General features: G+C 41.2%; 1 protein-coding gene across 3 annotated transcripts in view; it reads right to left on the minus strand.

The window, feature by feature from the left end:
• LOC116970996 (tyrosine-protein kinase transmembrane receptor ROR2-like) overlaps positions 1 to 26,098 on the minus strand; it is a 63,409-nt gene that overhangs the window by 35,647 nt on the left and 1,664 nt on the right. For all 3 annotated transcript variants that reach the window (XM_033017760.1, XM_033017759.1, XM_033017758.1), the window contains exons 2-5: positions 15,051 to 15,090; positions 11,507 to 11,625; positions 5,030 to 5,341; positions 562 to 639 (exon numbers count right to left, since the gene is read on the minus strand). In XM_033017760.1, coding sequence (XP_032873651.1) covers positions 562 to 639; positions 5,030 to 5,341; positions 11,507 to 11,625; positions 15,051 to 15,090 — 549 coding nt within the window. The remainder of the gene's footprint in view (positions 1 to 561; positions 640 to 5,029; positions 5,342 to 11,506; positions 11,626 to 15,050; positions 15,091 to 26,098) is intronic.

The following is a 26,098-nucleotide window of genomic DNA, read 5'->3' on the forward strand; positions in this document are numbered from 1 at the left end:
CGGTGGTACTGGCGATCTCTGACTTGGCCCAGCGCTCATTCCTGGTAGCGATCTCAGGCTTTGCACTGCATAAAGGTTATCTCACAAGACAATGTGTTCTGACTTCCCCCCCAAATCCTCCAAAAGGTATTGCGCAGGGAATGACATAATTTGATCTAATATCTGGGATATACTTGGGATTCAGCTGCACAATTACAATGTCGGATTTTTTTTAAACAAAGTTAATATTCTGTACACTCCTTAATTGCTATTGGTACAGGAATTATGTAAGTCTCAGTCAACCAAAGATATTAGTGCAGATTTAATACTATGTTTGTTCTGTGAAACAAAGGTCTTCAAAATTTGCTGCTATTTTTTTAATATAACTGGTTTATATTAATCAGTAAAATGACTGTACAACTAGCCAGAATTATTTGTACAAACCACATCTCCTAGTCCCTCCTTCCCACCAAAACTACACTGAATTTACCATTTACCTCACCTAACTTGTGTGTGCAATGTCTACTGCAAAATAAATGTGTTATATTCTGACTTTAGCTGGAGCAAGGGCAAAAGACTTACTTTCAGTTCTAGGTGGCGGACTGTGCAGATCTTTTCCAGGTTCAAAATACTCAACGTGATCAAATTTGGGAGGAATATCTGTAAGCAAAATTGTAGCTTATAATTGTAGACTTACATAAAATCAACAAAGATATTAAACTATTATCAGTGAGTCAGCAAGCAAAGAATATTAAGAAAGGGGCACAGATGGAGTTTGGAGACATCACCTCCTACCCTGAACAGGATTCCGTCAATCCAACCAACCTCAAGATCATGATTACTCTTGGAAGTGATGTCCCTTGGTCGATATTCACCATCACAACAGGAACACGTCAGAGCCATTTGGCTTTGATATCATAAAAAGCCATAAAAAGCACATACTAAACAGAAAGACTGAATCAACACACGCATTGTTCCTTAAAAGTACCAAAAAACTATATAAATGCAATAACCAATGCAATTATTTCCTTACTTTGATAATGGTACAAAAAAACCCCAACCCAAATGCAAAATATGTTTAAAAGACTGAGAAAGGTATTGGGATAAGAAAGGCTTGGAAAGCCCCCTTCGTTACTCCTTGTACACCCACAACTGTGCAGTCATGTACAAATCTAATTCAATTTTTGAAATTTGCAGACGACATCACCATTGTGGGCCGGATATTAAATAACAATGTGATGGAATAGAGGAAGGAGATTGAGAACCTCGTGACAAATATTGTTAAATCATTTGTATTCATGAATTTTCAGCAACACTCCTCACAATTATTACTGCCTCGTGGATAATGCAAGTCTCAGTAAACTAAAGATATCAGTGCAGATTTGATCCTATGTTTGTCCTGAGAAACAATTGTCTTCAATATTAGTTGCTGTATTTTTAATCATTTATTCAATTATGTTCTTATTTACATCTTCTGTTAAAAAGTAGCATGTAATTGGCAAAATAATTTAAATTGGACTTTAATCAGACAACTTTAATTAGAAACACAGCTGCTAAAAGTAGACAGAAACAGCTGCATCAAGGTGGTTTGTAAGCTTGAATCAGAAGAGGCAGATATTCATCCGTCTCCCATACAATTGCTGGATACTAAACATCAATCCATGATCAGGAGCACCTCATCTGCTCCCCCGATCTATTCCTCCCTTCTGAATGTTTGTCAGTCACAACTCACTCCCTGTATACCAAACTCCCCATCAAATCAATGAACTCATACTCCCTTCCCCGACTGAATGAGCACTTCTGTAATACATACAGAATTCAATATACAACTTAAACATCTGGAAACAATACATGATGATGCATAAATAATGATGTGACATACTGATACTGAATTAATATGTTCTTAAATATTGTGAAATTATGCTTCATTGATATGTGGGGAATAGTTTGCATCGTAGTACATGGCTCCCAGTAACACATGGTTATTATTCAGAAGAATTCTGAATTAGCTTTACAATCTTGCACATTTCTATATAGAGATGAAAATGTCCTTGCAAATATTTTAACAATTATATAATCTAAAGAATTCAAGATTTTGCTGTGAAGTCTTACATAACACATGTAAGTACACGGGTTTCCTCTCCAAAATAGGAATCCACATGTGTTACACATTGACGAGCACTCTCGAAACTATATGAAGTAGGTCATTCAGCCCTTCGAGTCTACTCCATCATTCAGTCATGGCTGATCTATTTTTCCCTCTCAACCTAATTCTTCTGCCTTCGCCCCATAATTTCTGACATCCTTCCTAATCAAGAACCTACTAATCATTTTCTTAAAAATATCCAAAAACCTCCACAGCGATCTGTGGCAATGAATCCACAGATTCACCATCCTTTGGCAAGAAATTCCTCATCACCGTTTTGAAGGTATACCCTTTTATTCTGAGTCTGTGCTCTGGTTCAAGGCACTCCCATTAATAGAGACATCCTTTCCATGTCCACTCTATCTGGACTTATCAATATAGGAGGGAAAAAGATAGTCCTTTGATTTATCTCAACTCAATATCAAGCATTGAGCTGTGAAAGTTATGAACACACCTTTAGTGTACATACTGTAATTTTGTATTGAAATGTTTTTCCATGATCTCTGCCCCAATTTACCATGAAAATAACAAGCACGACCTACAAAAACCAGCATGTGTGGCATCCTGCAGGGTCAGATAAAATCCCTGGACCCGTTTTAAAGGACTGTGCAGAGCAACTGAAAGATGTTTTTGCAGACATTTTTAACATCTCACTCAGCCAGGCAGTAGTGCCTAACTGCCTCAAAAGTGTCATAATTGTTCCCGTCCCGAAGAAGCCCAACCCAGGCTGTCTCAATGGCTTTCGTCCAGTGGCTCTCACACCCATATTAATGAAGTGTTTTGAGCGGCTGGTCATGCAGCACATCGAAAACTGTCTACCTGACAACCTGGACCTACTACAGTTCACTTACAGAACCAACAGAGGACGCAGTCTCTACAACACCCAACCTCGCACTAGCACATCTCGACCGGAAGAACATCTATGCCAGGATCCTCTTCATAGACTTCAGCTCAGCTTGTAATACAATCATCCCACAGCAGCTGGTGGAGAAGCTGAAGCTGTTGAAGGTGGACACTGGCACCTGCAACTGGGTCCTTAATTTTTTGACACAGCGGCAGCAGACAGTCAGGGTGGGCAGCAGGACATCAAGAACCATCGCAGTGAGCACTGGCTCACCCCAAGGCTGTGTCCTAAGCCCCCTGCTGTTCAGTCTGCTGACTCATGACTGTACTGCCAGACTCAGCAATAATTTTATCAACAAGTTCGCTGATGACACAACAGTGGTGGGTCTCATCAGTGACAACAATGAGTTGGTGTACAGGATGGAGGTGGAGCTGCTTACGGAGTGGTGCAGATCTCACAATCTCACCCTCAACGTGGAAAAGACAAAGGAGATGGTGATCGATTTCAGGAAGGCTGGAAAACACCATCACACACCGCTGCATATTGATGGTGCTGCTGTGGAGAGGGTCAGCAGTGTGAAGTTCTTGGGACTTCACCTGGCGGACGACCTGACCTGACCAACACCACAGCAGTCATCAAAAGAGCACAGCAGCGGCTCCACCCCCTCCGGAGACTAAGAAAAGCAGGTCTCCCTACTGTTCACCTAACGACCTTCTACAGGGGCACCATTGAGAGTATACTGACCTACGGCATCACTGCCTGGTTTAGGAGCTGCAAGGTTTATGAACAAAAACAACTTAACAGGACAGTGAAGACAGCCAGTAGGATCATTGGTGCTCCACTCCCTTTCCTGTTGGAGATCTATCAGAAGCACAGCATCCGCTGAGCCATCTCCATTATTAAGGACCCCTATCACCCATCACACCACATCTTCTCCATTCTGCATCTGGGAAGAGGTACAGGAGCATCAGCTGCAAAACCAGCAGGATGCTACACAGCTTCTTCCCACAGGCAATAAAACTGGTTAACGGACTGTGTCCCCTCCCCATACATCATACACCAACACATACTTTGACAGCTAGACTTGTCAAAGCAAAGCCACTGTTTGGTCTGAATGTCTGTTTTTAGTTCAATTTTTAGGTCTATTTCAGATATGTTAATTTTAAAGTTGTATGTATTTATTCTGCTTTTATTAACTGCACTGACAGGAACTGATTGAGAAACAATTTTTTGTTTCTTCTGTGTATGTAAGTACTCAGTGAAAATGACATTAAAGTAAATACTGAATACTGGATCCTACGCTCAGATATAATCAGCACATAGATTATACAAGTACAATATACAAGATTGTATAAAATTTAGAATGATGCATCTATTCTTCAGCCATTCCTACTTCAATAAAATGATTTAAAAAGCATTACTAAAATAGTTCTCGTATGTGGACATAAAAGATTCCATATCCGATTGTTTATACTCAAATTTTTGCAATACATTTCCAGAGAAAACAATAAAGCAATCCTTTGACAGAGCCGAAATGAGCATAAATTTCACCACTCACCAAAAAAAACAGCAGATGATGCAGTTGAATTGCAGTTTGACACAGAGTAAACTCACCTTGTAAATAGCTATCGACAGTGAAATTATATTCCCAATACAGGAATAAAGCCTTCCGTAAATCACACAAGAATGCATTATTTATTGTCCAGTATAAGACTCCCATCCTCGGTCCGTAGATGTTGTCAGTGTCAAATCGACCCGTTAAGTGCTTTAACGAACAGCAAAAAGTGATGATGGGGGTGAGGGAAAGGGCAGTTGCCAGGACCTTTGCTTCTTTGCACAACTATTAATTCCATGTATTGATATTTCAAACAGCTTACTGTATTCTATTAGCCTGTGAGCTAAACTATGCATTTTTACTTCAGGCCCATAATTGTGTGTACGTTCAAATGGTCTAAACAATTCAAGTGGCCGAGAGATAATTTGATTAGTTGAAAAGAAGGCAATGGAACATCAATTATTAATGAATTTAGTCAAGATAAATTACATCTTTTCATACTTACATCTGTTAACATCCAGAGGAATTCCAATTCCCAGGCAGTTCGCAGACTCCGGGCTTTCCGGGAGTGGCAGGTCCTCACAGTTCGGCAACTGAATTTGCTGAAGAATGAACGGGTTTGACCTTGCATAGACATATTCTGCACTGCACAGATAACTTTCCAGAATATCACACTCAGTCCGACATAATTCACGTGGTTTGAGAACAGAGGAGTCTTCATCACAGAGTGGGAACACAAAATGACAGAAGGCCGGAAAGGCAAATTGTGAGCACTGATCGGACAACATTATGGAAGTAACATTCGCATTCTGTCCAGCTGAAATGGTAAACACATGTTAATAGCTCAGAGGTATACAAAGCCTATAACATAAGAAATGGCTTGTCCCAGTTGCTTGCATACATTTACCAGCAACTTGGATATAATTCATAAACAATGCAAATTATCAAGAATAATGCTCAAGAGCCAAAATATTATTGAAGAAAATGTGCAAATTTTATTTGAGCCATTTCATCCAATGAGCTTTTATTTACAAAAAAGTGTTTCATTAAATAGAGTACACTATTAGTTGAAACTGACTGCTCAATTAAATATATAAGCAGCTTTAAAGATGCTTGTTTTAACATAAGTGCTCTTCATTTGAAATTTCTCATCCTTCAGTAAATTACTTCATCTGCGCAACATATCTATCATGTTGTGACTTCAGCTCTTTTATTAAATAATTTACATTGGTTTGTACTTGAACCAAAACATAACTACCTGATTTAAATTGTCTTTAAATCAGACAACTTTGATCCTAGGTTTAGATTTATTATTGTCAAGTGGGCCGATAGCTTTATTTTGCAATGCTATCCAAACAGATCAGATATTGCTGTGCATAAATACAATCTAATCAAACTCAAGCACAACAGAAAGAGCAAAGGGGAAGATACAGAGTGCAGTGGAGCACATCAGTTCAATAGACAAAGTCCAATGTATTAGTTTTAATTTAGAGATTCAGTACGGAAACAGGCCCATCTTCGACCCACCAAGTCTGCGCCAATCAGGAATCCCCGTACACACTGGGGACAATTTACATTTATACCAAGCCAATTAACCTACAAACTTGCACATCTTCGGAGTGTGGGAGGAAACCAGAGATCCCGGGGAAAACCCATGCAATTCATGGGGAGAAAGTACAAACACCGTACACAGCAACTCTACTGCTGCGCCACCGTGCTGCCCTAGAAATGAATATTCAACCCTAATCCCTGAAGTAACTTTGTAAATTCATAAGTGATAGGAGCAGAATTAGGCCATTTGGCCCATGACGTCTACTCCATCATTCAATCATGGCTGATCTATCTTTCCCTCTTAACCACATTCGTCTGCCTTCTCTCCATAACCCCTGACACCTGTACTAATCTGCCATACATTTGAGGATAATGCATGTTTCAATTAAATTCCATGTGTACAAATAGTACTTGAGGGAGTGGCACAGTGGCACTGCTAGGAAAACTGCTGTCTCATAGCTCCAGCAAACCGGGTTCAATCCTGACCTCCGAAACTTTCTGTGCAGAGTTTGCACGTTCTGACTGTGGCCACATGTCGCCCTCACAATCTTTTGGTTCCCTTAAACATCTCAAAGATGTGCAGATTAGTAGTTAATTAGCCACTGTATATTGCCCATAGTACACAGTTGAGTGATCGGGAGTTGATGGAAATGTGGAGAGAATAGATTCTCCAGGGAAGGTAAGTGGAAGAATGCAACTGTGCTGTGTGCTGGCTTAGACTTAATGTACTGAAATGATCTCTAACGTTGTATGAAAACATGGAAGATATAAAAGTAAAAATCTATTGACAATATGATAAGCCAAAGGCTTAGTTGCCAATTGATAGCATTGGTCGGTCATTGTGTAGATTCAAAACATATTCTCACAAAATCATAAGAGATAGGAGCAGAACTAGGTCATTTGGGCCATCAAGTCTACTCCATCGTTCAAACATGGCTGATCTATCTCTCCCTCCTAACCCCATTCTCCTGCCTTCTCCACATAACCTCTGACACCTGTACTAATCAAAAATCTATCTATCTCTGCCATAAATATATCCACTGACTTTGCCTCCACAGCCTTCTGTGGCAAAGAATTCCACAGGCACAAATTTTCTCACTTTACAGATATATTCTACACCTTGCAGACATTCCCTCTGTTCTCTCCACTTTCATCTCCCTGCAAACTAAACCTTGCCTGTTTTCTCCCTTTTCCAGTTTATTGAAGTGTCCTTAACCCCAAGCCTCAGCCTATTTGTCCACATTGATGCAGCTTGATCTACTGAGTGTTTCTCTGATCTTGCAAACTTATTCTTAAACTTATTCTTTTCTGTTAGATCTATGGGGATTCCTACATTTCTAATCATTTTAGTCTATGAATACTAATATTACTCTTTTACTTTGATACATAGTGAATCAGAAATATCGAACAATCAAACCACTTTCTTGCCAGAGCAATGCTGCAAACATTATTCAAAATAAATGGTCATAGCTAGATGCGATATGAACTTGATTGCAATGTAATCCAGATATTACTCCCTCCAACCCGTGTGCATACACTTCTCCCAGTATCCCAGTCATCCAGCTCCTTTCCTCTCCTCCCTATGCCCATTTCCAATCCTAGAGTCCCACATTTCCCTTTTATTTTCCCTCTTTCCCCTCCTCCATATCCTTCTCTCCATTTGACTCGCCTATCGCTTACCAGGTTCTCCCTCCATGATATAAAGAAACTACAGTTCTTGATAACTTTTGCATACATGGGGCGTCAGGCATACGTACCATGAGTCAGAGTTGTCCCCTGCCTTGTGGGCAAGAACTTTTTAAAATAACATCCTCGACATATGCTTCCCAACTCCATTACCAAATGTTCTAGAATCCCATTCCTTCACCTGGTGTATTCACTCCACCAATTTGTATTGATCGAACTGCCTTGTTTGGGTATCTGCCTACCACCCCACACTGGGGTGTGACCACATATCAAAACTCCACCCAATTGTTGGTCTAATCTCTCCAAGGAAGTAAGGTTATGCACTCGGCCACCTTGCTCCATTCTACAATGACTGATCAAAAATGCCGCTCCAGTGTCCAATGTCCTATCCTCCTAATATTCCTGACTACAACCCATCTCCTCCCCTCACATCGAGGCCCATAGTCTCAGCACTATTTTATCATGGACAACCGCTTAAGCCTTGCGTGTATTAGAAACAAACACGTGTATTCAAACAAGAGGACATGACTTCAGAATTAAGGGCAGAAGTTTAGGGGTAACATGAGGGGGAACTTCTTTACTCAGAGAGTGGTAGCGGTGTGGAATGAGCTTCCAGTGGAAGTGGTGGCGGCAGGTTCGTTGGTATCATTTAAGAATAAATTGGATAGGCATATGGATGAGAAGGGAATGGAGGGTTATGGTATGAGTGCAGGCAGGTGGGACTAAGGGAAAAAAATTGTTCGGCGCGGACTTGTAGGGCCGAGATGGCCTGTTTCCGTGCTGTAATTGTTATATGGTTATATGGTTATAATCCAGCTGTTGGGCATCCTGCACAAAGTTGCAGCTATTGCAAACCTATCAAGACATTGAAGAATTTCCATTCTCCCATAGCTTCCTCAAACTGCAAATCATTCATCGCAAATATAGTTTCCATCAAAACTTCCACCACTACATATAATTACATCCAGAACATGCTTATAACTTTTCACAAGGTCAAATTCAGATATACAACAGAAAAATGGCAGACTGTTAAAGATCACTTCAGTTTAAACCAGCATCAGCAGTTCCTTCTTGCACCTTACACTTGGCTAGTTAATTGGTGAATATTTAAATTCTATAGCTGCTGTCTACTAGATATAACAAATTTAAAGAGTGTTTTATTTTAAGATTGATAAGCTTACTTTCATTTTTACTTTATATTACATTAGTCTTAAAATACATAATCCTCCATCATTAAACAGCTCTTACGAAACAGAGACAAGTGCAATAGTTCACACAACCATAAAGAAGTAAAAAGAAAATTTGAAAACTGCAAATTCTGGAATTTTATAATCTATCTATATTACTAAAAGTCTGTTCTTGACCGGTTTTGTCCATCTGTGCTGCGATTTCCGAGAGAACGCCGCGACCTACGGCTGTCATTTTTGGCCACCTTGCTCAGAGCCCCCCTCCGCCGCATGTGTGCCGAGGATTTTTCCCGTTGATTAAAAATGACAGAGATATTAATGTTTTTACAAAATTCCCCATTCTCTCTGCTGCCCCCGCTGGCGGCAGGGGGGAGGGACTATAAAACCAGGAAGTGGTGTGCCTCAATCAGTGTCTGCAAGCTGGAGGAAGGCAGAGGGTCACGTTTCTCTGAGCTGTGAATAACACTGAACACGTCTACTCAAATGTAAGTGCCCTTAGTGGTTCTAAAATGCTTGCAGAATGTGTCTATTGGTTCTAAAGCTTTCAAAAAATGTCTATTGGTTCTAAACCTTGCAAAAAATGTCTATTGGCTGTAAAGGTTGCAAAAAAAATGTCTATTGGTTGTAAAGCTTGCAAAAAAATGTCTATTGGTTCTAAAGCTGGCAAAAATATGTCTATTGGTTCGAAAGCTGGCAAAAATATGTCTATTGGTTCTAAAGCTGGCAAAAATATGTCTATTGGTTCTAAAGCTGGCAAAAATATGTCTATTGGTTCTAAAGCTGGCAAAAATATGTCTATTGGTTCTAAAGCTGGCAAAAATATGTCTATTGGTTCTAAAGCTGGCAAAAATATGTCTATTGGTTCTAAAGCTGGCAAAAAATATGTCTATTGGTTCTAAAGCTGGCAAAAAGTGTCTCTATTGCTTCTAAAGCTTGCAAAAAGTGTCTCTATTGCTTCTAAAGCTTGCAAAAAGTGCCTCTATTCTAAAACTTGCAAAAAAATGTCTATTGCTTCTAAAGCGTGCAAAAAAATGTCTATTGCTTCTAAAGCTTGCAAAAAATGTCTATTGGTTCTAAAGCTTGCAAAAAGTGTCTATTGGTTCTAAAGCTTGCAAATAAAAATGTTTATTGGTTCTAAAATGGTTCATACTAGCACTCCAAAAAGCGCCCCCCCCCCCCCCCCCCCCCCCCCCCCGGTTGGCTTGGGTGTGCCTTGAAATTGAAAGGCACTACTTACTGCAAATAGTGGCTTGGGTGTGGCTTGAAGTTGAAAGACACCACTTACTGCAAATGGTGGCTTGGGTGTGGCTTGAAGTAGAAAGACACCACTTACTGCAAATGGTGGCATGAAGTTGAAAGGCACTACTTACTGCAAATGGTGGATTGGGAGCTTTGGCTTGAAGTTGAAAGGTACTACTTACTGCAAATTGTGGCTTGGGAGCTTTGGCTTGAAGTTGAAAGACACTACTTACTGCAAATGGTGGCATGTGTTGAAAGGCACTATTACTGCAAATGGTCGATTGGGAGCTTTGACTTGAAGTTGAAAGGCACTACTTACTGCAAATGATGGCTTGGGTGTGGCTTGAAGTTGAAAGGCACTACTTACTGTAAATGGGGGGCGTGGGTGCATTGGCTTGAAGTTGAAAGGCACTATTTACTGCAAATTGTGGCTTGCAGTTGAAAGGCAATAGTTACTGCAAATGGTAGCTTGGTTGCTTTGGCTTGAAGTTGAAAGGCACTACTTACTGCAAATGGTGGCTTGGGTGTGGCTTGAAGTTGAAAGACACTACTTACTGCAAATGGTGGCTTGGGTGTGGCTTGAAGTTGAAAGACACCACTTACTGCAAATGGTGGCATGAAGTTGGAAGGCACTACTTACTGCAAATGGTGGCTTGGGTGGATTGGCTTGAAGTTGAAAGGCACCACTTACTGCAAATGGTGGCTTGAAGTTGAAAGGCACTACTTACTGCAAATGGTGGCTTGGGTGCTTTGGCTTGAAGTTGAAAGGCACTACTTACTGCAAATGGTGGCTTGGGAGCTTTGACTTGAAGTTGAAAGGCACTATTATTGCAAATGGTGGCTTGGGTGCTTTGGCTTGAAGTTAAAAGGCACTACTGCAAATGCACTTACTTCCTGTTTGCACTGTATATTGATTTTAGATAAAACGCTACCACTTATGGCTGTGATTTTTGGCCATCTTACTCAGTCCCCCTCCGCTGAGCAGGTGCAGAGAATTCTTCCCATCAATGAAAAATAAAAGTGTTATTAGTTTTTTTTTAAATGTTGAGAATCTCTCTCCTGTCAATCACTCCATGAAAGCCACACCTTTTCCGGTGGGCGGTGGGGGGGGGGGGGGGGGGGGAGGGGTTCGAGACTTCGCATTGATGAATTAAAATTAAAATGTCGCAAAAAAGCATAATGTAAAAAATAATCTAATATTATATTAAAATGAAAATGCTACTGCGATTGAAGTGTCATTCCAGAGGATAATAAACATTTCAGTGGGGTTTTTTTCCAGAGGGAAGCAGTAGAAATGATCGCTCCTCTGCTGTACTTACCAATAATTTGGTTTTCAATTTCCTCCTGCATATCGAGGGATTCAACATAAATGTTATCGTCTTTAATGAATCGAGCACATGTAACTCCTCTGTATCGCTGACAGAATCCATCTCCTTCACTGCAGAAAATAAATTATTCTTGTTAAGAAAAATGTTTTTGGTGCTTGGTAATATTATGGTAATGGCATTGATTTTTTGCAGTTGCAAATGTACTTAGCCCTCTGGCTAGTTTGAAAGAAAGACCTACAGTGTAGCTGTCAGAATTACAACTGACTATTCATCTTAAGACAGTAAATTGATGACACTAAAGTCAGTACCATAATATCTCCTTTTGTGACTCTGAGTCAATCTCTTGTAGCTAATTCTTCCATCAAGTTCTTATATTAGGATGTTTATGTTATGGTAGAGATACTATATCAATGGATCTAATTTTTTTTTTTTTATCTGTAACTTCATTCATGAACCAGGGCGTTCATAGTTCAATGTAGACCGTGGGCCGAGGTGCTTTTTCGTTTCATTTCGTGACGCAAATCACGTATCTACCTGTATTTATACCATATTGTGTAAAAATATTATATAAATTATACCTGAAACTCGTCTTGAACAAAACCTGCACATAATTTTAAAATATGAGAAAAACCTCCAATTTTCCGAGTAGTAATTGTCCAATCAAAGCACTTTGTTTCATGCCAGCTAGGCAGCGAGCACACTGGGATCATGGCTGCCTCCTAATAACATCACAACAATAGCAAGGTTTTGAAGGAAGAAAGGTAATGAGTTTGCTGATAATTTTGTTTTACAACTGATTTATCTTTGACTGACGGAGCCGGCGCTATGGGGGTGCTGAGGCAGCCTGGGCGGCGTGCAGGGCAGTGCTGCTCCCTACCATGTTGACATTCGGTGTAATCGTGGCGTCGGGTGGGCTGCTGCTGATGATCCAGAAGGGCACGCTGGCTCAGGTGGACGCGCTGAGCGGCCACACGTATGGAGCCCGCAGCCGGTCTCAAAGCGGCTCCAGCTCCAGCCGTGGGCAGTTCTAGAAGGGGGGCGAGTTAGGGTTAGGCATTTTCCTCTCAGTAGAAGATGCCTTAGCCTTCCCCTAGCCTGGCAGTGCCCCAGTCCCACTATGGCCGTGACCCCCACTCTGCATACTGGCAGTCAGTGGGGTTCAGTAAATTGGGGAACGCACAGGATCTGCCCTCACCCATTAATTAGATAGGTTCAGGAGCCGGTGAAAACTAGGACCTCTGCGGGAGTCCCGTATTCAATATTCCCATATACAGCTTTATATTATTGAGCACAAGAGAACGCTGTTATTTTTTCTAATTAGCTTAATCAATTAGTGTGCAACTTTTTGCACTGACGAGTTATGAATTCCTTATCACTGATGTTTTATCTAAATCTGTTCCAAATTTCAAGTAGATACCGGACATGGGTCACGAAAGGTAAAATCTAGAGCCATTTTGGCACCTCGGCCCACGGCCTAATGCTTACAAGAATGATTGCTTGCCCATTATGTGATGCGAGTCATACTCAAATTCTAAATATAAGCAAATTATTGGTATTCACAGCATACTTAAGCATTAACAAACACTTTTATTTGTTACTAGACAAAGTGGGACCCGTTCCCTCAACGTGTGGTTGTGGGGGGAGGGGGTGGCCTGCGGCACCACACCTACACACTAACCACCCCCCACACTCACACTAACCCCCCCCCCCCTTGTTATTATATTAATATCATTCATTTGCTCCTTTTCCCCATCACCTGCCCTATCCACTCACGCATAGCCCCCAACTGCGCAGGCGCGGTTAGAGGGAGAGGGAGGGGGGTAGAGAGATAGAGGGAGGGGGGAAGGGAGGGAGAGGGTGAGAGGGTAGAGAGGGAGGGTAGAGGGAGGGGAAGGGGGTAGTGATTGAGGGGTAGGGGGGGGACCGCGGCGTTACGGGGGAGTATAGTCCCCGAACGCAATACTCCACAAATCACCCATATGTCCCAATACTCACCACTCCCTAGATAGGGGGGGGTGGGGGTAGAGAGGGAGGGGGGGGGGGCGGGCAGGGGCAGAGAGGGAGGGGAGGGAGGGGGAGGGGGTAGAGAGGGAGGGGGTAGAGAGGGAGGGGGTAGAGAGGGAGTTGGTAGGGAGGGGGGGTTAGAGGGAGGGGTTTAGAATGGGAGGGGGGTTAGACAGGGAGAGGGGTTAGACAGGGAGAGGGGTTAGACAGGGAGAGGGGTTAGACAGGGAGAGGGGTAGAGAGGGAGGGGGTAGAGAGGGGGTAGAGAGGGGGTAGATAGGGAGAGCGGTAGATAGGGAGGGGGTGGATAGGGAGGGGGGTAGAGAGGGACGGGGACAACTTGTTCTATTTGATCTTATTTGATTGTGCACAGCAGGTTGATTGCATTTGTGGAAACAGGTGAAGGTTGCAATCTCCCACCCCTGTCCCATTGTGATGTCATAGATACATAGATACATAGAAAATAGGTGCAGGAGTAGGCCATTCGGCCCTTCGAGCCTGCACCGCCACTCAATATGATCATGGCTGATCATCCAACTCAGTATCCCGTACCCGCCTTCTCTCCATACCCCCTGATCCCTTTAGCCACAAGGGCCACATCCAACTCCCTTAAATATAGCCAATGAACTGGCCTCAACTATCCTCTGTGGCAGAGAGTTCCAGAGATTCACCACTCTCTGTGTGAAAAAGTTTCTTCTCATCTCGGTCCTAAAGGATTTCCCCCTTATCCTTAAGCTGTGACCCCTTGTCCTGGACTTCCCCAACATCGGGAACAATCTTCCTGCATCTAGCCTGTCCAACCCCATAAGAATCCTGTACGTTTCTATAAGATCCCCTCTCAATCTCCTAAATTCCAGCGAGTACAAGCCAAGTCTATCCAGTCTTTCTTCATATGAAAGTCCTGACATCCCAGGAATCAGTCATATGTAAATGAGATCCATTGTGATTGGACATCTGTGAGATGGCACTGTGACATCATCAATGGAAAGTGCTGCAAGATTCTCCCACTGAAAAGCAGTTAATTTTTTCAAATAAACTATTAAAACTTTAAAAAACTTCGGAAATATAGGTTGGAATGCAATGGAATGACGTTGATCCCCTATCCCTTCCTCGGACAATACATTTCACCCCTCCAGGTTTCTTCTTTATCTAACACCCTGTTATCTTTTTCATCTCTGGCCTTTGTACCTTACTCCACCATAGGCCAATCGCCATCAACCCCCCCACCACACCTGTCGACTACAACTTACCAGGTTTTGCTCCACCCCACCTATCTTTTCCAGCTCCCCGTCGCCTCTCCCCAACTCAATCATTCTGAAGAAGGCTCATGACCAAACATTGTCCATCCAATCCCTCCCAGATGTTGCTCGATCCACTAGATTCCCCAAACACTTTGTTTTTTGCTCCAGATTCCAGCATTTGCAGTTTCTTGCATCTCCATTAAACCGTGCAAACCCTTACTTGGATTAACATAATCTGAGGATCTTCAAAAATATACTGTTAAATAGCTGACTCTGATCATAGTACTTACTGTCCATTGAGTTCCGAATCGAGTGTTAATAGAGAATTACCTTTAAGAAAGGAACAGGACAATAATAAAAGTTAATATCTGGCAAGCTAAAACTCTTTATATAAAATACAGAAATCTAGACACCTCTAATGCAGGGATTCAAACAGAACATTCAGTTAAAAGACTTCTTGACCTACAGAGCGGCCAAAACATGGAACTCACTACCACAAGGCGTATTTAAAGAGAAGATATTCATTTAGGCAGAAGCCAGAAACCAGGAAAAAGGGAAAATCTTTTATGGAGTTAGATGTGTTGGGATGGAAAGAGATTAAGCGCAGATTTGGTCGAGTGAAATAATTTATCATCTTATTAATCATCATTCATCAACCACCTAATTTATGCTCTTTATTTGTCCAGGCATCTGCATTTTCGATTTCTTCAGTTTGGTTTACTCAAAGAGCCACATCACTTCATTCACTGCACATCCATGTGCCTATCTAAAAGCCTCTAAAATGCCATTGTTGAATCTGCCACCACCACCACCACCCTTGGCACTGTGTACAGGGCATCCACCACTCTATGTGTAAGAAACTGGCCCCATACTTCTCCTTTAAACTCTCACCTTAAAGTTACACCCTCTAGTTTTTGACATTTCAACCCTGGTAAATATGTTCTGTTTACAATATCTATGCCTCTCATAATTTTAAATTAGGTTTCCCCTCAGCCTCCAACATTCCTTCCAACATTCCCAAGTTTGTCCAACCTCTCCTTATAGCTAATATCCTGTAGTCCTGGCAGCATTCTAGTAAATCTTTTCTGCACCTGCTTCAAGGTCTCCACATCCTTCCTGCAATGGGGCGACCAGAATTGCACACAATACTCCAAAGGCGGCCAAACCAAAGTTTTATAAAGCTGCAACAAGAGTTCCTGATTCTTAAACTCAATGCCATGTCATGTGAAGGCAAGCATGCCATCTGCCTTCTTTACCACTCTTATTTACTTGTGTTACCGCTTTGGCTTTGGATTTAGACCCTGAGATCCCTCTACCACATCAATGCTTGATCTTGCCATTCTTCTTCTTACGTATGGCGTGCACAGCCTAAAGTTGGAGGACAACTTGTTCTATTTGATCTTATTTGATTGTGCATGCCAGGTTGATTGCATTGGTCGAAACAGGGCAGACCACGTGAAGGTAGCAATCTCCCATCCCATCTTGCCATTAACTGTATACTTTCCCCTTAAATTTCCCATAAGGCAGTCTAACAATATTCGCTGTGTTTGTTGCTTGCTTATGATCTGGTCAAAAGCATATTTTGTGATGCTTGAGGGTCACAGCAAATAATGTCTGCATTGATGAACTGCTCAAACGTTGATCATTTGAATGGAAATTCAATGGAGGTGGAGCCAATATGGGGGGATTTGTAATGGACCATGTCTGTCATAAGTGCTGTGGATTTCTCCTGGAGATAATGGTCCTAACTGTAATCCAGAAGAATCTACTGTACCTGTTCCAGGAGAGCCCTCTGAAGGAATCCCTCTCCCATTTCCAGCAATACCCACATTTCCAGCAATAAAATTATGAGAGGCATAGATCAGAAGACTTGATAGAGGTCTTTAAAATGATGAGAGGGATAGACAGAGTTGATGTGGACAAGCTTTTCCCTTTGAGAATAGGGAAGATTCAAACAAGAGGACATGACTTCAGAATTAAGGGACAGAAGTTTAGGGGTAACATGAGGGGGAACTTCTTTACTCAGAGTGGTAGCGGTGTGGAATGAGCTTCCAGTGGAAGTGGTGGAGGCAGGTTCGTTGGTATCATTTAAAAATAAATTGGATAGGCATATGGATGAGAAGGGAATGGAGGGTTATGGTATGAGTGCAGGCAGGTGGGACTAAGGGAAAAAAGTTGTTCGGCACGGACTTGTTCAAGTTCAAGTGAGTTTATTGTCATGTGTCCCTGTATAGGACAATGAAATTCTTGCTTTGCTTAAGCACACAGAAAATAGTAGGCATTTACTACAAAACAGATAAATGTGTCCATATACCATGATATAAATATATACACACATGAATAAATAAACTGGTAGTGCAAATAACAGAAAGTGGTTGCTAATAATCAGCGTTTTGTCCGAGCCAGGTTTAATAACCTGATGGCTGAGGGGAAGTAGCTATTCCTGAACCTGGTTGTTGCAGTCTTCAGGCTCCTGTACCTTCTACCTGAAGGTAGCAGGGAGATCAGTGTGTGGCCAGGATGGTGTGGGTCTTTGATGATACTGCCAGCCTTTTTGAGGCAGCGACTGCGATAAATCCCCTCGATGGAAGGAAGGTCAGAGCCGATGATGGACTGGGCAGTGTTTACTACTTTTTGTAATCTTTTCCTCTCCAGGGCGCTCAAATTTCCGAACCAAGCCACGATGCAACCGGTCAGTATGCTCTCAACTGTGCACCTGTAGAAGTTAGAGAGAGTCTTCCTTGACAATCCGACTCTCCGTAATCTTCTCAGGAAGTAGAGGCGCTGATGAGCCGAGATGGCCTGTTTCCGTGCTGTAATTGTTATATGGTTATATTGTAAACAGAACATATTTGCTAGGGTTGAAATGTCAAAAACTAGTGGGTGTAACTTTAAGGTGGGAGCTTAAAGGAGAAGTGTGGGGCCACATTTCTAGCAATAGGGCTTTAGTTTAAATCATGCAAACAAGTACCATGGGCCCAGCAGTTGCTATCCTCTTAAAACTGCCATTTTATTATGCAATGACTCAGAACATACAACTTTGTCAAAGCCTTTATGTAAATAAAAGCTAGCTCTTTACATAGAACTTCATTAAAGTAAACAGCAAATCAGAAGCGGGTGAAGGGAGGATAAAGATATTAAATAGGTATATCTCTCTCAATCTCTTTATTTTTATTTCCTTTCTGTCTCTCTATGTCTTTTTCTTCTCTTTTTTCTACTCTGTCCACTTCTACCTTTTATTTGGGCTTTCTTTACTATCTCACGAACTAACACTACAGCTTATGATATTCTTTTCTTTTCTATCTTGACCTCTCATTTTCTGTTCTATTCTGAAAAGAAAAAAAAAGTTTTTTAAAAAAGTAAACAGCAAATGATTTGCAATGTAGCAGGAAGCATTCAACCTTCTCAGTATGCGAGAGACGCACCAGTCAATAACAAGCTGCACAGCTGTATTTGCATTCATTGGAATTAAGCCTTTTACACGTCTGTGTGAAGACATTAGAGTGAAAATGTAACGTTTTCTTGCCAAAGTATAGGTTGAACTTCTCCAATCTGGTATTCTGCAGACTGGTAACTCCCGTTGTTATGCAATTTACTAACTCTAATTAGGACCTAAAATTAACTAAAATTTACTAAGATCTGTACTAATCTGCAGCCAATTAACCTACCAGTGCAACTTTTATGACCTTAGCCGACAGCAATCTCAGCTGACAGTGTTTACGACTTGTGGAAATTTTGGGCTGGGCTTAGTTCTCAGAATCTTTACATGGCACAGGCAGTCTACACTTAAAGAAGGGCTCTTCGTTCAGAGGAAGCAGATCAGGGGCAATTTCTGTGGCCTCGATATTCTGTGTTCTGGCACCAGTCAGATGTCATGGGTTCCTGACTAGACAGCTTCCATCTGTACCACTAACCCAATGATGAATTAGTTTCAGATCAATTAAAAAAATGCACATTAACATTATCTTAATCCTCTTTCCCTTTAGATCGTACAAAAATTAAATATTTTGCACAACGTATCATGACTGAAATAATCCTCCCAAAATTCCGACAACTTCCAAACGTAAAACCATGCTATAAATACTTAGTTCAGGAAGCTTCTAAAGATTAAGAAACAAGGTTAACATTTCAGGTCCATATCTTAATGTTAGGCCTCAAAGAATACTGGTACAAACTATCTTTTTTTTCTAAATTCATAGCTTTTATTTCAAGTTATCTGTGTGCTTAAATTCCTTCTTGTCAAGTTAATAATATTAACATTTTTATAAAAAAAATAAGCTCTGCCGTGAATATTCTGGAATAGTTACACGGTAACTCTTTAATTCATGTTTAACTACAAACATTAATCACAGTCAAAATAGAACAGAAACAATTTATATAACATGCTAGTCTCATAAACAACCCTATCAATATAAACTCCTCTTCTGGGGAATGCAGGGATCAACTATTTTTATTTCAAATGCCTTCAAGTATCTGACCTGCATTGCATGGGTTCAACAAATTCCAGAAGCTTGTTAGTCTCTCACTTGAAAGCAATTTGATTTCATTCATTATGAAATTTACCTCTTAAAGCCCTGCCCCATGGTACGAGTTCATTCCAAGAGCTCTCCCGAGTTTGCCCTGATTCGAACTGAGATTTACGGTAGTGTCCACTCATCGGTACTCGGGACTCTCGTGGACATTTTTCAACATGTTGAAAAATCTTCACGAGTCTTCCCGCGCTTACCTGCCGTTAGCGTTACGAGCCACTAAGAGACGTCCCCGAGCTCCAACGTATCCGCTATGTTCATTCTCCGTGCTTACCACGAGTTTGATTTTTTTAAACTCGGGAGAGCTCTTGGAATGAACACGTACCGTGGGGCAGGGCTAGTATTAAAATAGTTAGTGAAATGAACAAGATAAAATGTTAGGGCCACAGTCAAATTGTTGCCATTCGTTAATTATAAGGCTGACCAAACCACAGAGAGTATTGAAAAAGATTATTTGTATTAGTAGATGTTCTGGGCAACATGTCATAGGAAAGATGTTGTCAAGCTGGAAAGAGTGCAGACAGGGCTGGCCTTAAGCCGATTGGACCGATTGCTCCCAATTGGGCCCCGCGAGTCCCAATTGGGCACCACGCCAGAGTCATCTACTCTCGGTTCGGGTAGATCTATCCCGGGTGTAGCGGGGAGAGAGGGGCGGAGAGAGAGAGAGTAGAGGGGTGGAGGGGGAAGAAAGGGGTAAACGGGGAGGGGGGTGTGAGGGGTAATGGAGAAGGGGGAAGAGGGGGAGGTGAGTTGTTCGCTCACAGCAGCGCTCCGGTCCCTCCAGTCGCCGTGCTTCACGCACACAGTCTCGGCTCCACCCCTCTCTCTCTACCCGGGGAGACGCGGTGAACAATACACAGAGAGCCGGGCCGGGGGTTGGAGCAACGTTTACAAACATCAGCCTCAGCTCACACCCGTCCGCCCGGACCCCGGCATCCGCTCCCACCGCTGGCCCTCTCCCTCCCTTCTCTCCTTCCCTCCCTCCTTTCTCTCCTTCTCTCCCTCCTTACTCCCTCTTTTCCCTTCTCTCATTCGCTCCATCCCTTCTCTCTCCTTCTCTCCCTCCTTTCTCTACTTACCTCCCTCCCTTCTGTGCTTCCTCCCAAAGAGCATATAGCAAGCTATAGGATCTTTGCTTCCCTTCTCTCTTTCTCTCTCCCTCACTCCTCTTCCTCCCTCCCTTCTCTCCTTCCCTCCCACACACACATAACGCACAGACAACTAACACACACACATCACGCACGGACAACTAACACTCACAACTAAGTTAGGATGGGGTAGAAGCCCTAAGGGTAGGATGGGGCTGAAGCCCAAAATTTAATGCCTGGACTGGTTTTTCACCAATGGTTATTGGTTTTCCAGGATCTATTTAATTAAATTACTTTTTTCTCATTTCAGTCACTAAAACAAGTGGTATTGTAACTATGTACTTTTCAGAGGTGATCTACACATTTTGTTTGTTACTTGTAGGCTTACATGTATACAATTTTATATTAAAATGTAGCTTAGATCTGTTTGGTCCATTAAGTTGCATGCACTTTTTAAGTGCACATTTTGATTACTTTCCATTCTAGCATAGAGATATAAAGTCTATAATAGACTTTAATTATATTTATATGAATCTACAGACCTTGGCTGGGAACTTGGGGCTCACCAAAATTGTTCCCAATTGGGCCCCGCAACTCCTAAGGCCGGCCCTGAGTGCAGAGAAGATTTATGAAGATGTTGCCAGGACTCGTAGGCCCCAGCTATAGGGAGAGGCTCTGCAGGCTTGGACTCTATTCCTTGGAGCGCAGGAGGATGAGGGGTGACCTTGTGAAGATGTACAAGTATCCTTCCCAGAGATGGGAAAATAGAGAACCAGAAGACACACAGTAGGTTTAAGGTGAAGGGGAAACGATTTAATAGGATCCTGAGCGGTAACTTTTTCACCCAAATGTTGGTGGATGCATGGAACAGCTGCTGGAGGAGGTAGTCGAGGAAGGTGCTATCGCAAAGTGTTTATGAAACTTTTAGACAGGTACATGGATAGGTTTAGATGGATATGGGTCAAATGAAGGCAGGTGGGACTAGTGTAGATGGGATATGTTAGGCGGTGCGGGCAAGGGCCTGTTTCCATGCTGTATGACTCTATAAACATTGATAAATATATAATCTACTCTTAGCCAATATAATTGTTCAGTAATTTTGAGTTTTTGTTTTAAATTAGCATGGAAGTCTATTTATTTTTAAGTATCAAGAATGATATCTTGATATTGGTTTACTACTACAGTTAAACATGCAAAAATTAGTAATAAAAAAACATTGTTTTTAAGCAAAACCTATCACCAGTGAGTAATTCAAATTTACAGATGTTGAAATTGGGTTTAAAATCTGGGAAGAACACCATTTACTGGACACATTTGAGTACTCTGCATGACATAATAGATTTTAAAAGCTTTCAGGCTTCTTTCAATGTCCCTATTAAGGTCCTTGCTGGTGCAAAACCGATGTTCCTCCATTAGGCTAATATTTTCACAGAGCTGTTTTATCAAATAATTGAGACAGAGGTGGACTGACAACTTGATGACGCTTAAAGTCGTCTTTGTGATCATTTGTTGTCACTAGTATTTCAAGAAGTCGAACCAAAACATTTCAATGGAGTACTACATACTGTCGCCCAAGCACAAACCAGATTAAGAAGGCAGTTACAGAAGCGACGTAAGAAACAGTCAATACATTTCGGATGGCTATAATCTTTTTTAATTCATCAACAGAATTTTTTTTAAATCAGAATCAGATGCGAGTCTGTGGAGAATATCAGTAAGTTCAACAGAAAGTTAACTCAAAAACATTGTAATACTAGTTAATCAAAACCATATTAATGCTTCATCAAAAGTATAATGTTACACTTCAGAATATTAGATATAATCCATACTTCAAAATAATCTAGACAGTTCTTTTATAAGTTTTTCATTAAAATTTAACTATATATTTATGATTATATTTCAACTGTCTGTGTGATTCTTTCTTGTTTAATCTAATTTCTGAACTAAACATTTCAAAAGTGACAATAACAGTATGTTGCCCTGATACCTTCATTGATGTCCAAACTTCATCAATATTATTTATTGTATTTAAAAGCAGAACTTTTGTGCTTTAATGCTAATTCAATGCCAATGATAATGCTTTAAGATAATTTGCTGCTTTCAAGAACTAGGCAGGACGGTTGAATTAATTCAAGATGCAATGTGCAATACAACCATGGTTTGCTTTGCCAGATCAACAGGCAGATCCCAGAACTATGACTTTAGCAGCCATCAAATTTTGTGCACCAATCTCTGTCAAATCTCACGGTTTGAGGTATTAGCTGGCATCTTTTTACTTTTTCAAAACCAAACAGGATGTGCAGAGGCAAAGGAAATAGACATTGAAACAAAATTACAAAATACCTGAAACGTTCAGCTGATTAGTTGTAGGAAACCGACAAGTTAAAAATTATAGAAACTGAATGGAACCGCACTGGTTAAATTAGAAACATAGAAAATAGGTGCAGGAGGAGGCCATTTGGCCCTTCGAGCCAGCATCACCATTCATGGCTGATCCATCTAGTGATTTGGCCTCCACTGCCAAAATTAACAGTTGATATCCATGTTCGCTAATGGATCTGCTGCGCAATTCTGGAATTTTCTGTTCTTGTGTTAACTTTCTAGAATCCACAAATTTTTTTCTGTGTTCTATTTTAAATTATGTTGATTAAAGATAACGCAATGTAGGCAGGGATTTCATTAGAAGGCAAAAGACCAAAAAGTAACAAGGAGTAAGTACTACAACTGCAACAGTATGAGAGAATCAGCCTTACACTTAGTCAACTGAAAGTACCCGACCAACCTGCTCTCATTGTACAATTGTGCCATCCAACAATAAAAAGACCTTGAAAAACAAGGACCACTTCCCATGACTCAGGAATCATCTCTCACTGAAATCACATTGACGATGAGATTCTCTATCATGTTCTGTGCACCAGCAAAACCTTTGGTTGCCTGAGGGAAAGGCTGTTTTAAATATCATGATCTCAAATATGGTACACAGCTCATGGTCCACCAGGCAGCAGAGATCCCTGCCCATTTATATGTCCAAGTCAAAGTCTACCCACAGCAGGTAAATCAAAGCATTGGCGAGACACCAATGCTACATCTGAAATCCTCCAAACCCATCAGCAGGATATGGAAAACAATGTCAACAAACTCACCCAGACCAACTTCCCAAACATCAAGGCTCAAAATACACTAAAGATTACCAAATGGACCAAAAGAGTACCAAATTTGTTGCTTTCAAGAAGTACTAGGCAGGACTTGGTTGAATTAATTCAAGATGCACTGTGCAATACCGCCATGGTTTGCTTTGCCAGATCAGTTCAACAGGCAGGTCCCACAACTATGACGTTAGCATCCATCAAATGTTTGTGCACCAAAGAAAAAATATCAGGAATATTGTCAGAACCTCCCTGAAAAAGTTTAACATTCACATTTATTTGTAGGAATCCCTGATCGATGACCTTTCAAACTGGAAGACGAGCATTCCAGATGGCATAGCGTGCCTCCAGTCCATTTGTTCAGAGCACATAAATACCCAGTAGAAATGTCGCAAGGAGTTGCAATTTTCAAATCACCCAGCCAGGACCCCTATCAAGCACCTCTATCAAGCACCCCTCTCAAGCACCCCTCTCAAGCACCCCTCTGAAGCACCTCTATCAAGCACCTCTGTCATGCACCTCCTTGTGGCAAAGTCTGTGGGCTTCATCAACCACCACAGAATTTACAAGACTGGAGTGGAAGTAAGTCATGCTCAATCTTGAAGGACAATGTAAAAGAAGGAAAGTCTTCAACTGCAGGATGACATTTATGCCTTTCAGATCAGTGCTAGCCTGTACAGATGTGACCAAGGAACATTACAGTTGGTCCTGAAGACATGATCATTTAGCACAGAAAATAGTGCAGATATTAGCAGAAATCAGGAAAGAACCAACTGATAGATTGAACAAAACTGTGGGTAGACAAATTGAACCAACACAGTGAACAAAACTGTGGCAAATGTAGAGCTTAATTCGGGAAGACAGCCAAGGCAGTCTTGGTACAGAAAATTTGTCAATTGGACACAGAATAATGAATTATATCCTTGTTGCTAAACAAAGAAACGTCTGGTGTTTTGAACAGAACAGTCAATTTCTGTGGTCAGAATAATGTCATGCCATAATGAATCAGTAAGAGCAATATATACAAGAGGAAGCCTGTAAACATCTTGTGCTTTTCTTTATTCCTTGAGTCGATATTAAAACTATTAATTAATGTTCCTTGCAGTTATTAATTATTACATCTACTGCTCTGAGACACTCTCAATGTCAAAGACTTAGATAATATGTAATAAATTGATTACCTGGCAATTGTATTTGACTTGAAAGATAATATAAAAGATACTTTAAATGTGTCATGGAATATCATCCTTTATCTGAAAGGTGCTAAAATCAAAAGAGAAAACTAAGCTCAGGCTGGAAAAAGCTCTGAATATGTTGTTGGTACTGCATTTATTTCTAGACATTGTAGCCTCGTAAATACATATTGGATAGGCCACATTCACCAGAATATCAGGAATAAGGATGAAACTGATGAGAGGTTCCAGAAATTTCCATTGTTGGGCTTCAGTATGCCCTTTGACCAGGTCCCACATTGGAAGTTGATCCAAATGGTTAGAACCCATGGAATCCTAGAAAAGATGGCAAACTAAATTCAATATCAGTTTTCTAGTGAGACAAAGGTTGATGGTGAAGGATAGATACAAAATGCTGGAGTAACTCAGCGGGACAGGCAGTGTTTCTGGGGAGAAGGAATGGGTGACGTTTCAGGTTGAGACTCATCTACAATGATGGTTTGTTTAATGAATGGGTCAGTACTGAAACCCTTAAGGTTGGTTGTATACATTCATAATTTCTATATGTTGAAGCTATGATCAATGCGTTTATTGATGGCATGGCAATTGGTGGCGATGATGATAGTGAGGAGGTCAGTCATAAGCTACAGCATTGTATTGATCAGTTGTTAAATGGACAGGGCAATGGTTGATGGAATTTAATCCTGATAATACAAAGTGATGCACTTAGGGATGACAAATAAGGGTAGGACATGCTCAATGACAGATAGGGCCCTTGGGCGTAATAGAGTCAAACAATACTGAAACAGGATCTTCTCCATGTCAATCAAGATGCCCCATCTCATTTGCCCAAGTTTGGCCGATTTCCTCTAAACCTTTCCTAGTCATCTTTTAATCTTTTAGTCATCTTTTCAAATATCTTTTTTAAATTGTTATGGTACCTGCCTCAACTACCTCCTCTTGCAGCTCATTCCATATACCCACCACACTCTGTGGGGAACAAAATAATCTTGGTGTACAAGTTCAAGGGCATCTGAAGGTGACAGCACAGGCAGACACCATCGTGAAGAATACATACAGGATGCTTGGCATATTGGAATAGAGGGTTACGGTACAATTTTACAAAATATTAGACAGGCTACAACAGGAGTATTGTGTAAAATTGAATATCAAAATAAACAGTAAGTGCCTTGTGGATATATAAAAATAACATTGTGGGGGACCACAACACTATCAGAAGGAAATGGAGAAACAAGAGACTACGAATGATGGGATGTAGAGCAAAAACAAACTGCTGGAGGAACTCAGCATGTCAGGCAGCAACTGTGGAGGGAAATGAATTTCAACATTTTAGGTTGAAACTCTTCACCTGGACTAAAAGGTAGAGCCAGTTTAAAGAGGTG

The sequence above is a fragment of the Amblyraja radiata genome, chromosome 3, assembly GCF_010909765.2.
Source record: "Amblyraja radiata isolate CabotCenter1 chromosome 3, sAmbRad1.1.pri, whole genome shotgun sequence".
In the NCBI taxonomy this organism is placed as follows: domain Eukaryota; kingdom Metazoa; phylum Chordata; class Chondrichthyes; order Rajiformes; family Rajidae; genus Amblyraja; species Amblyraja radiata.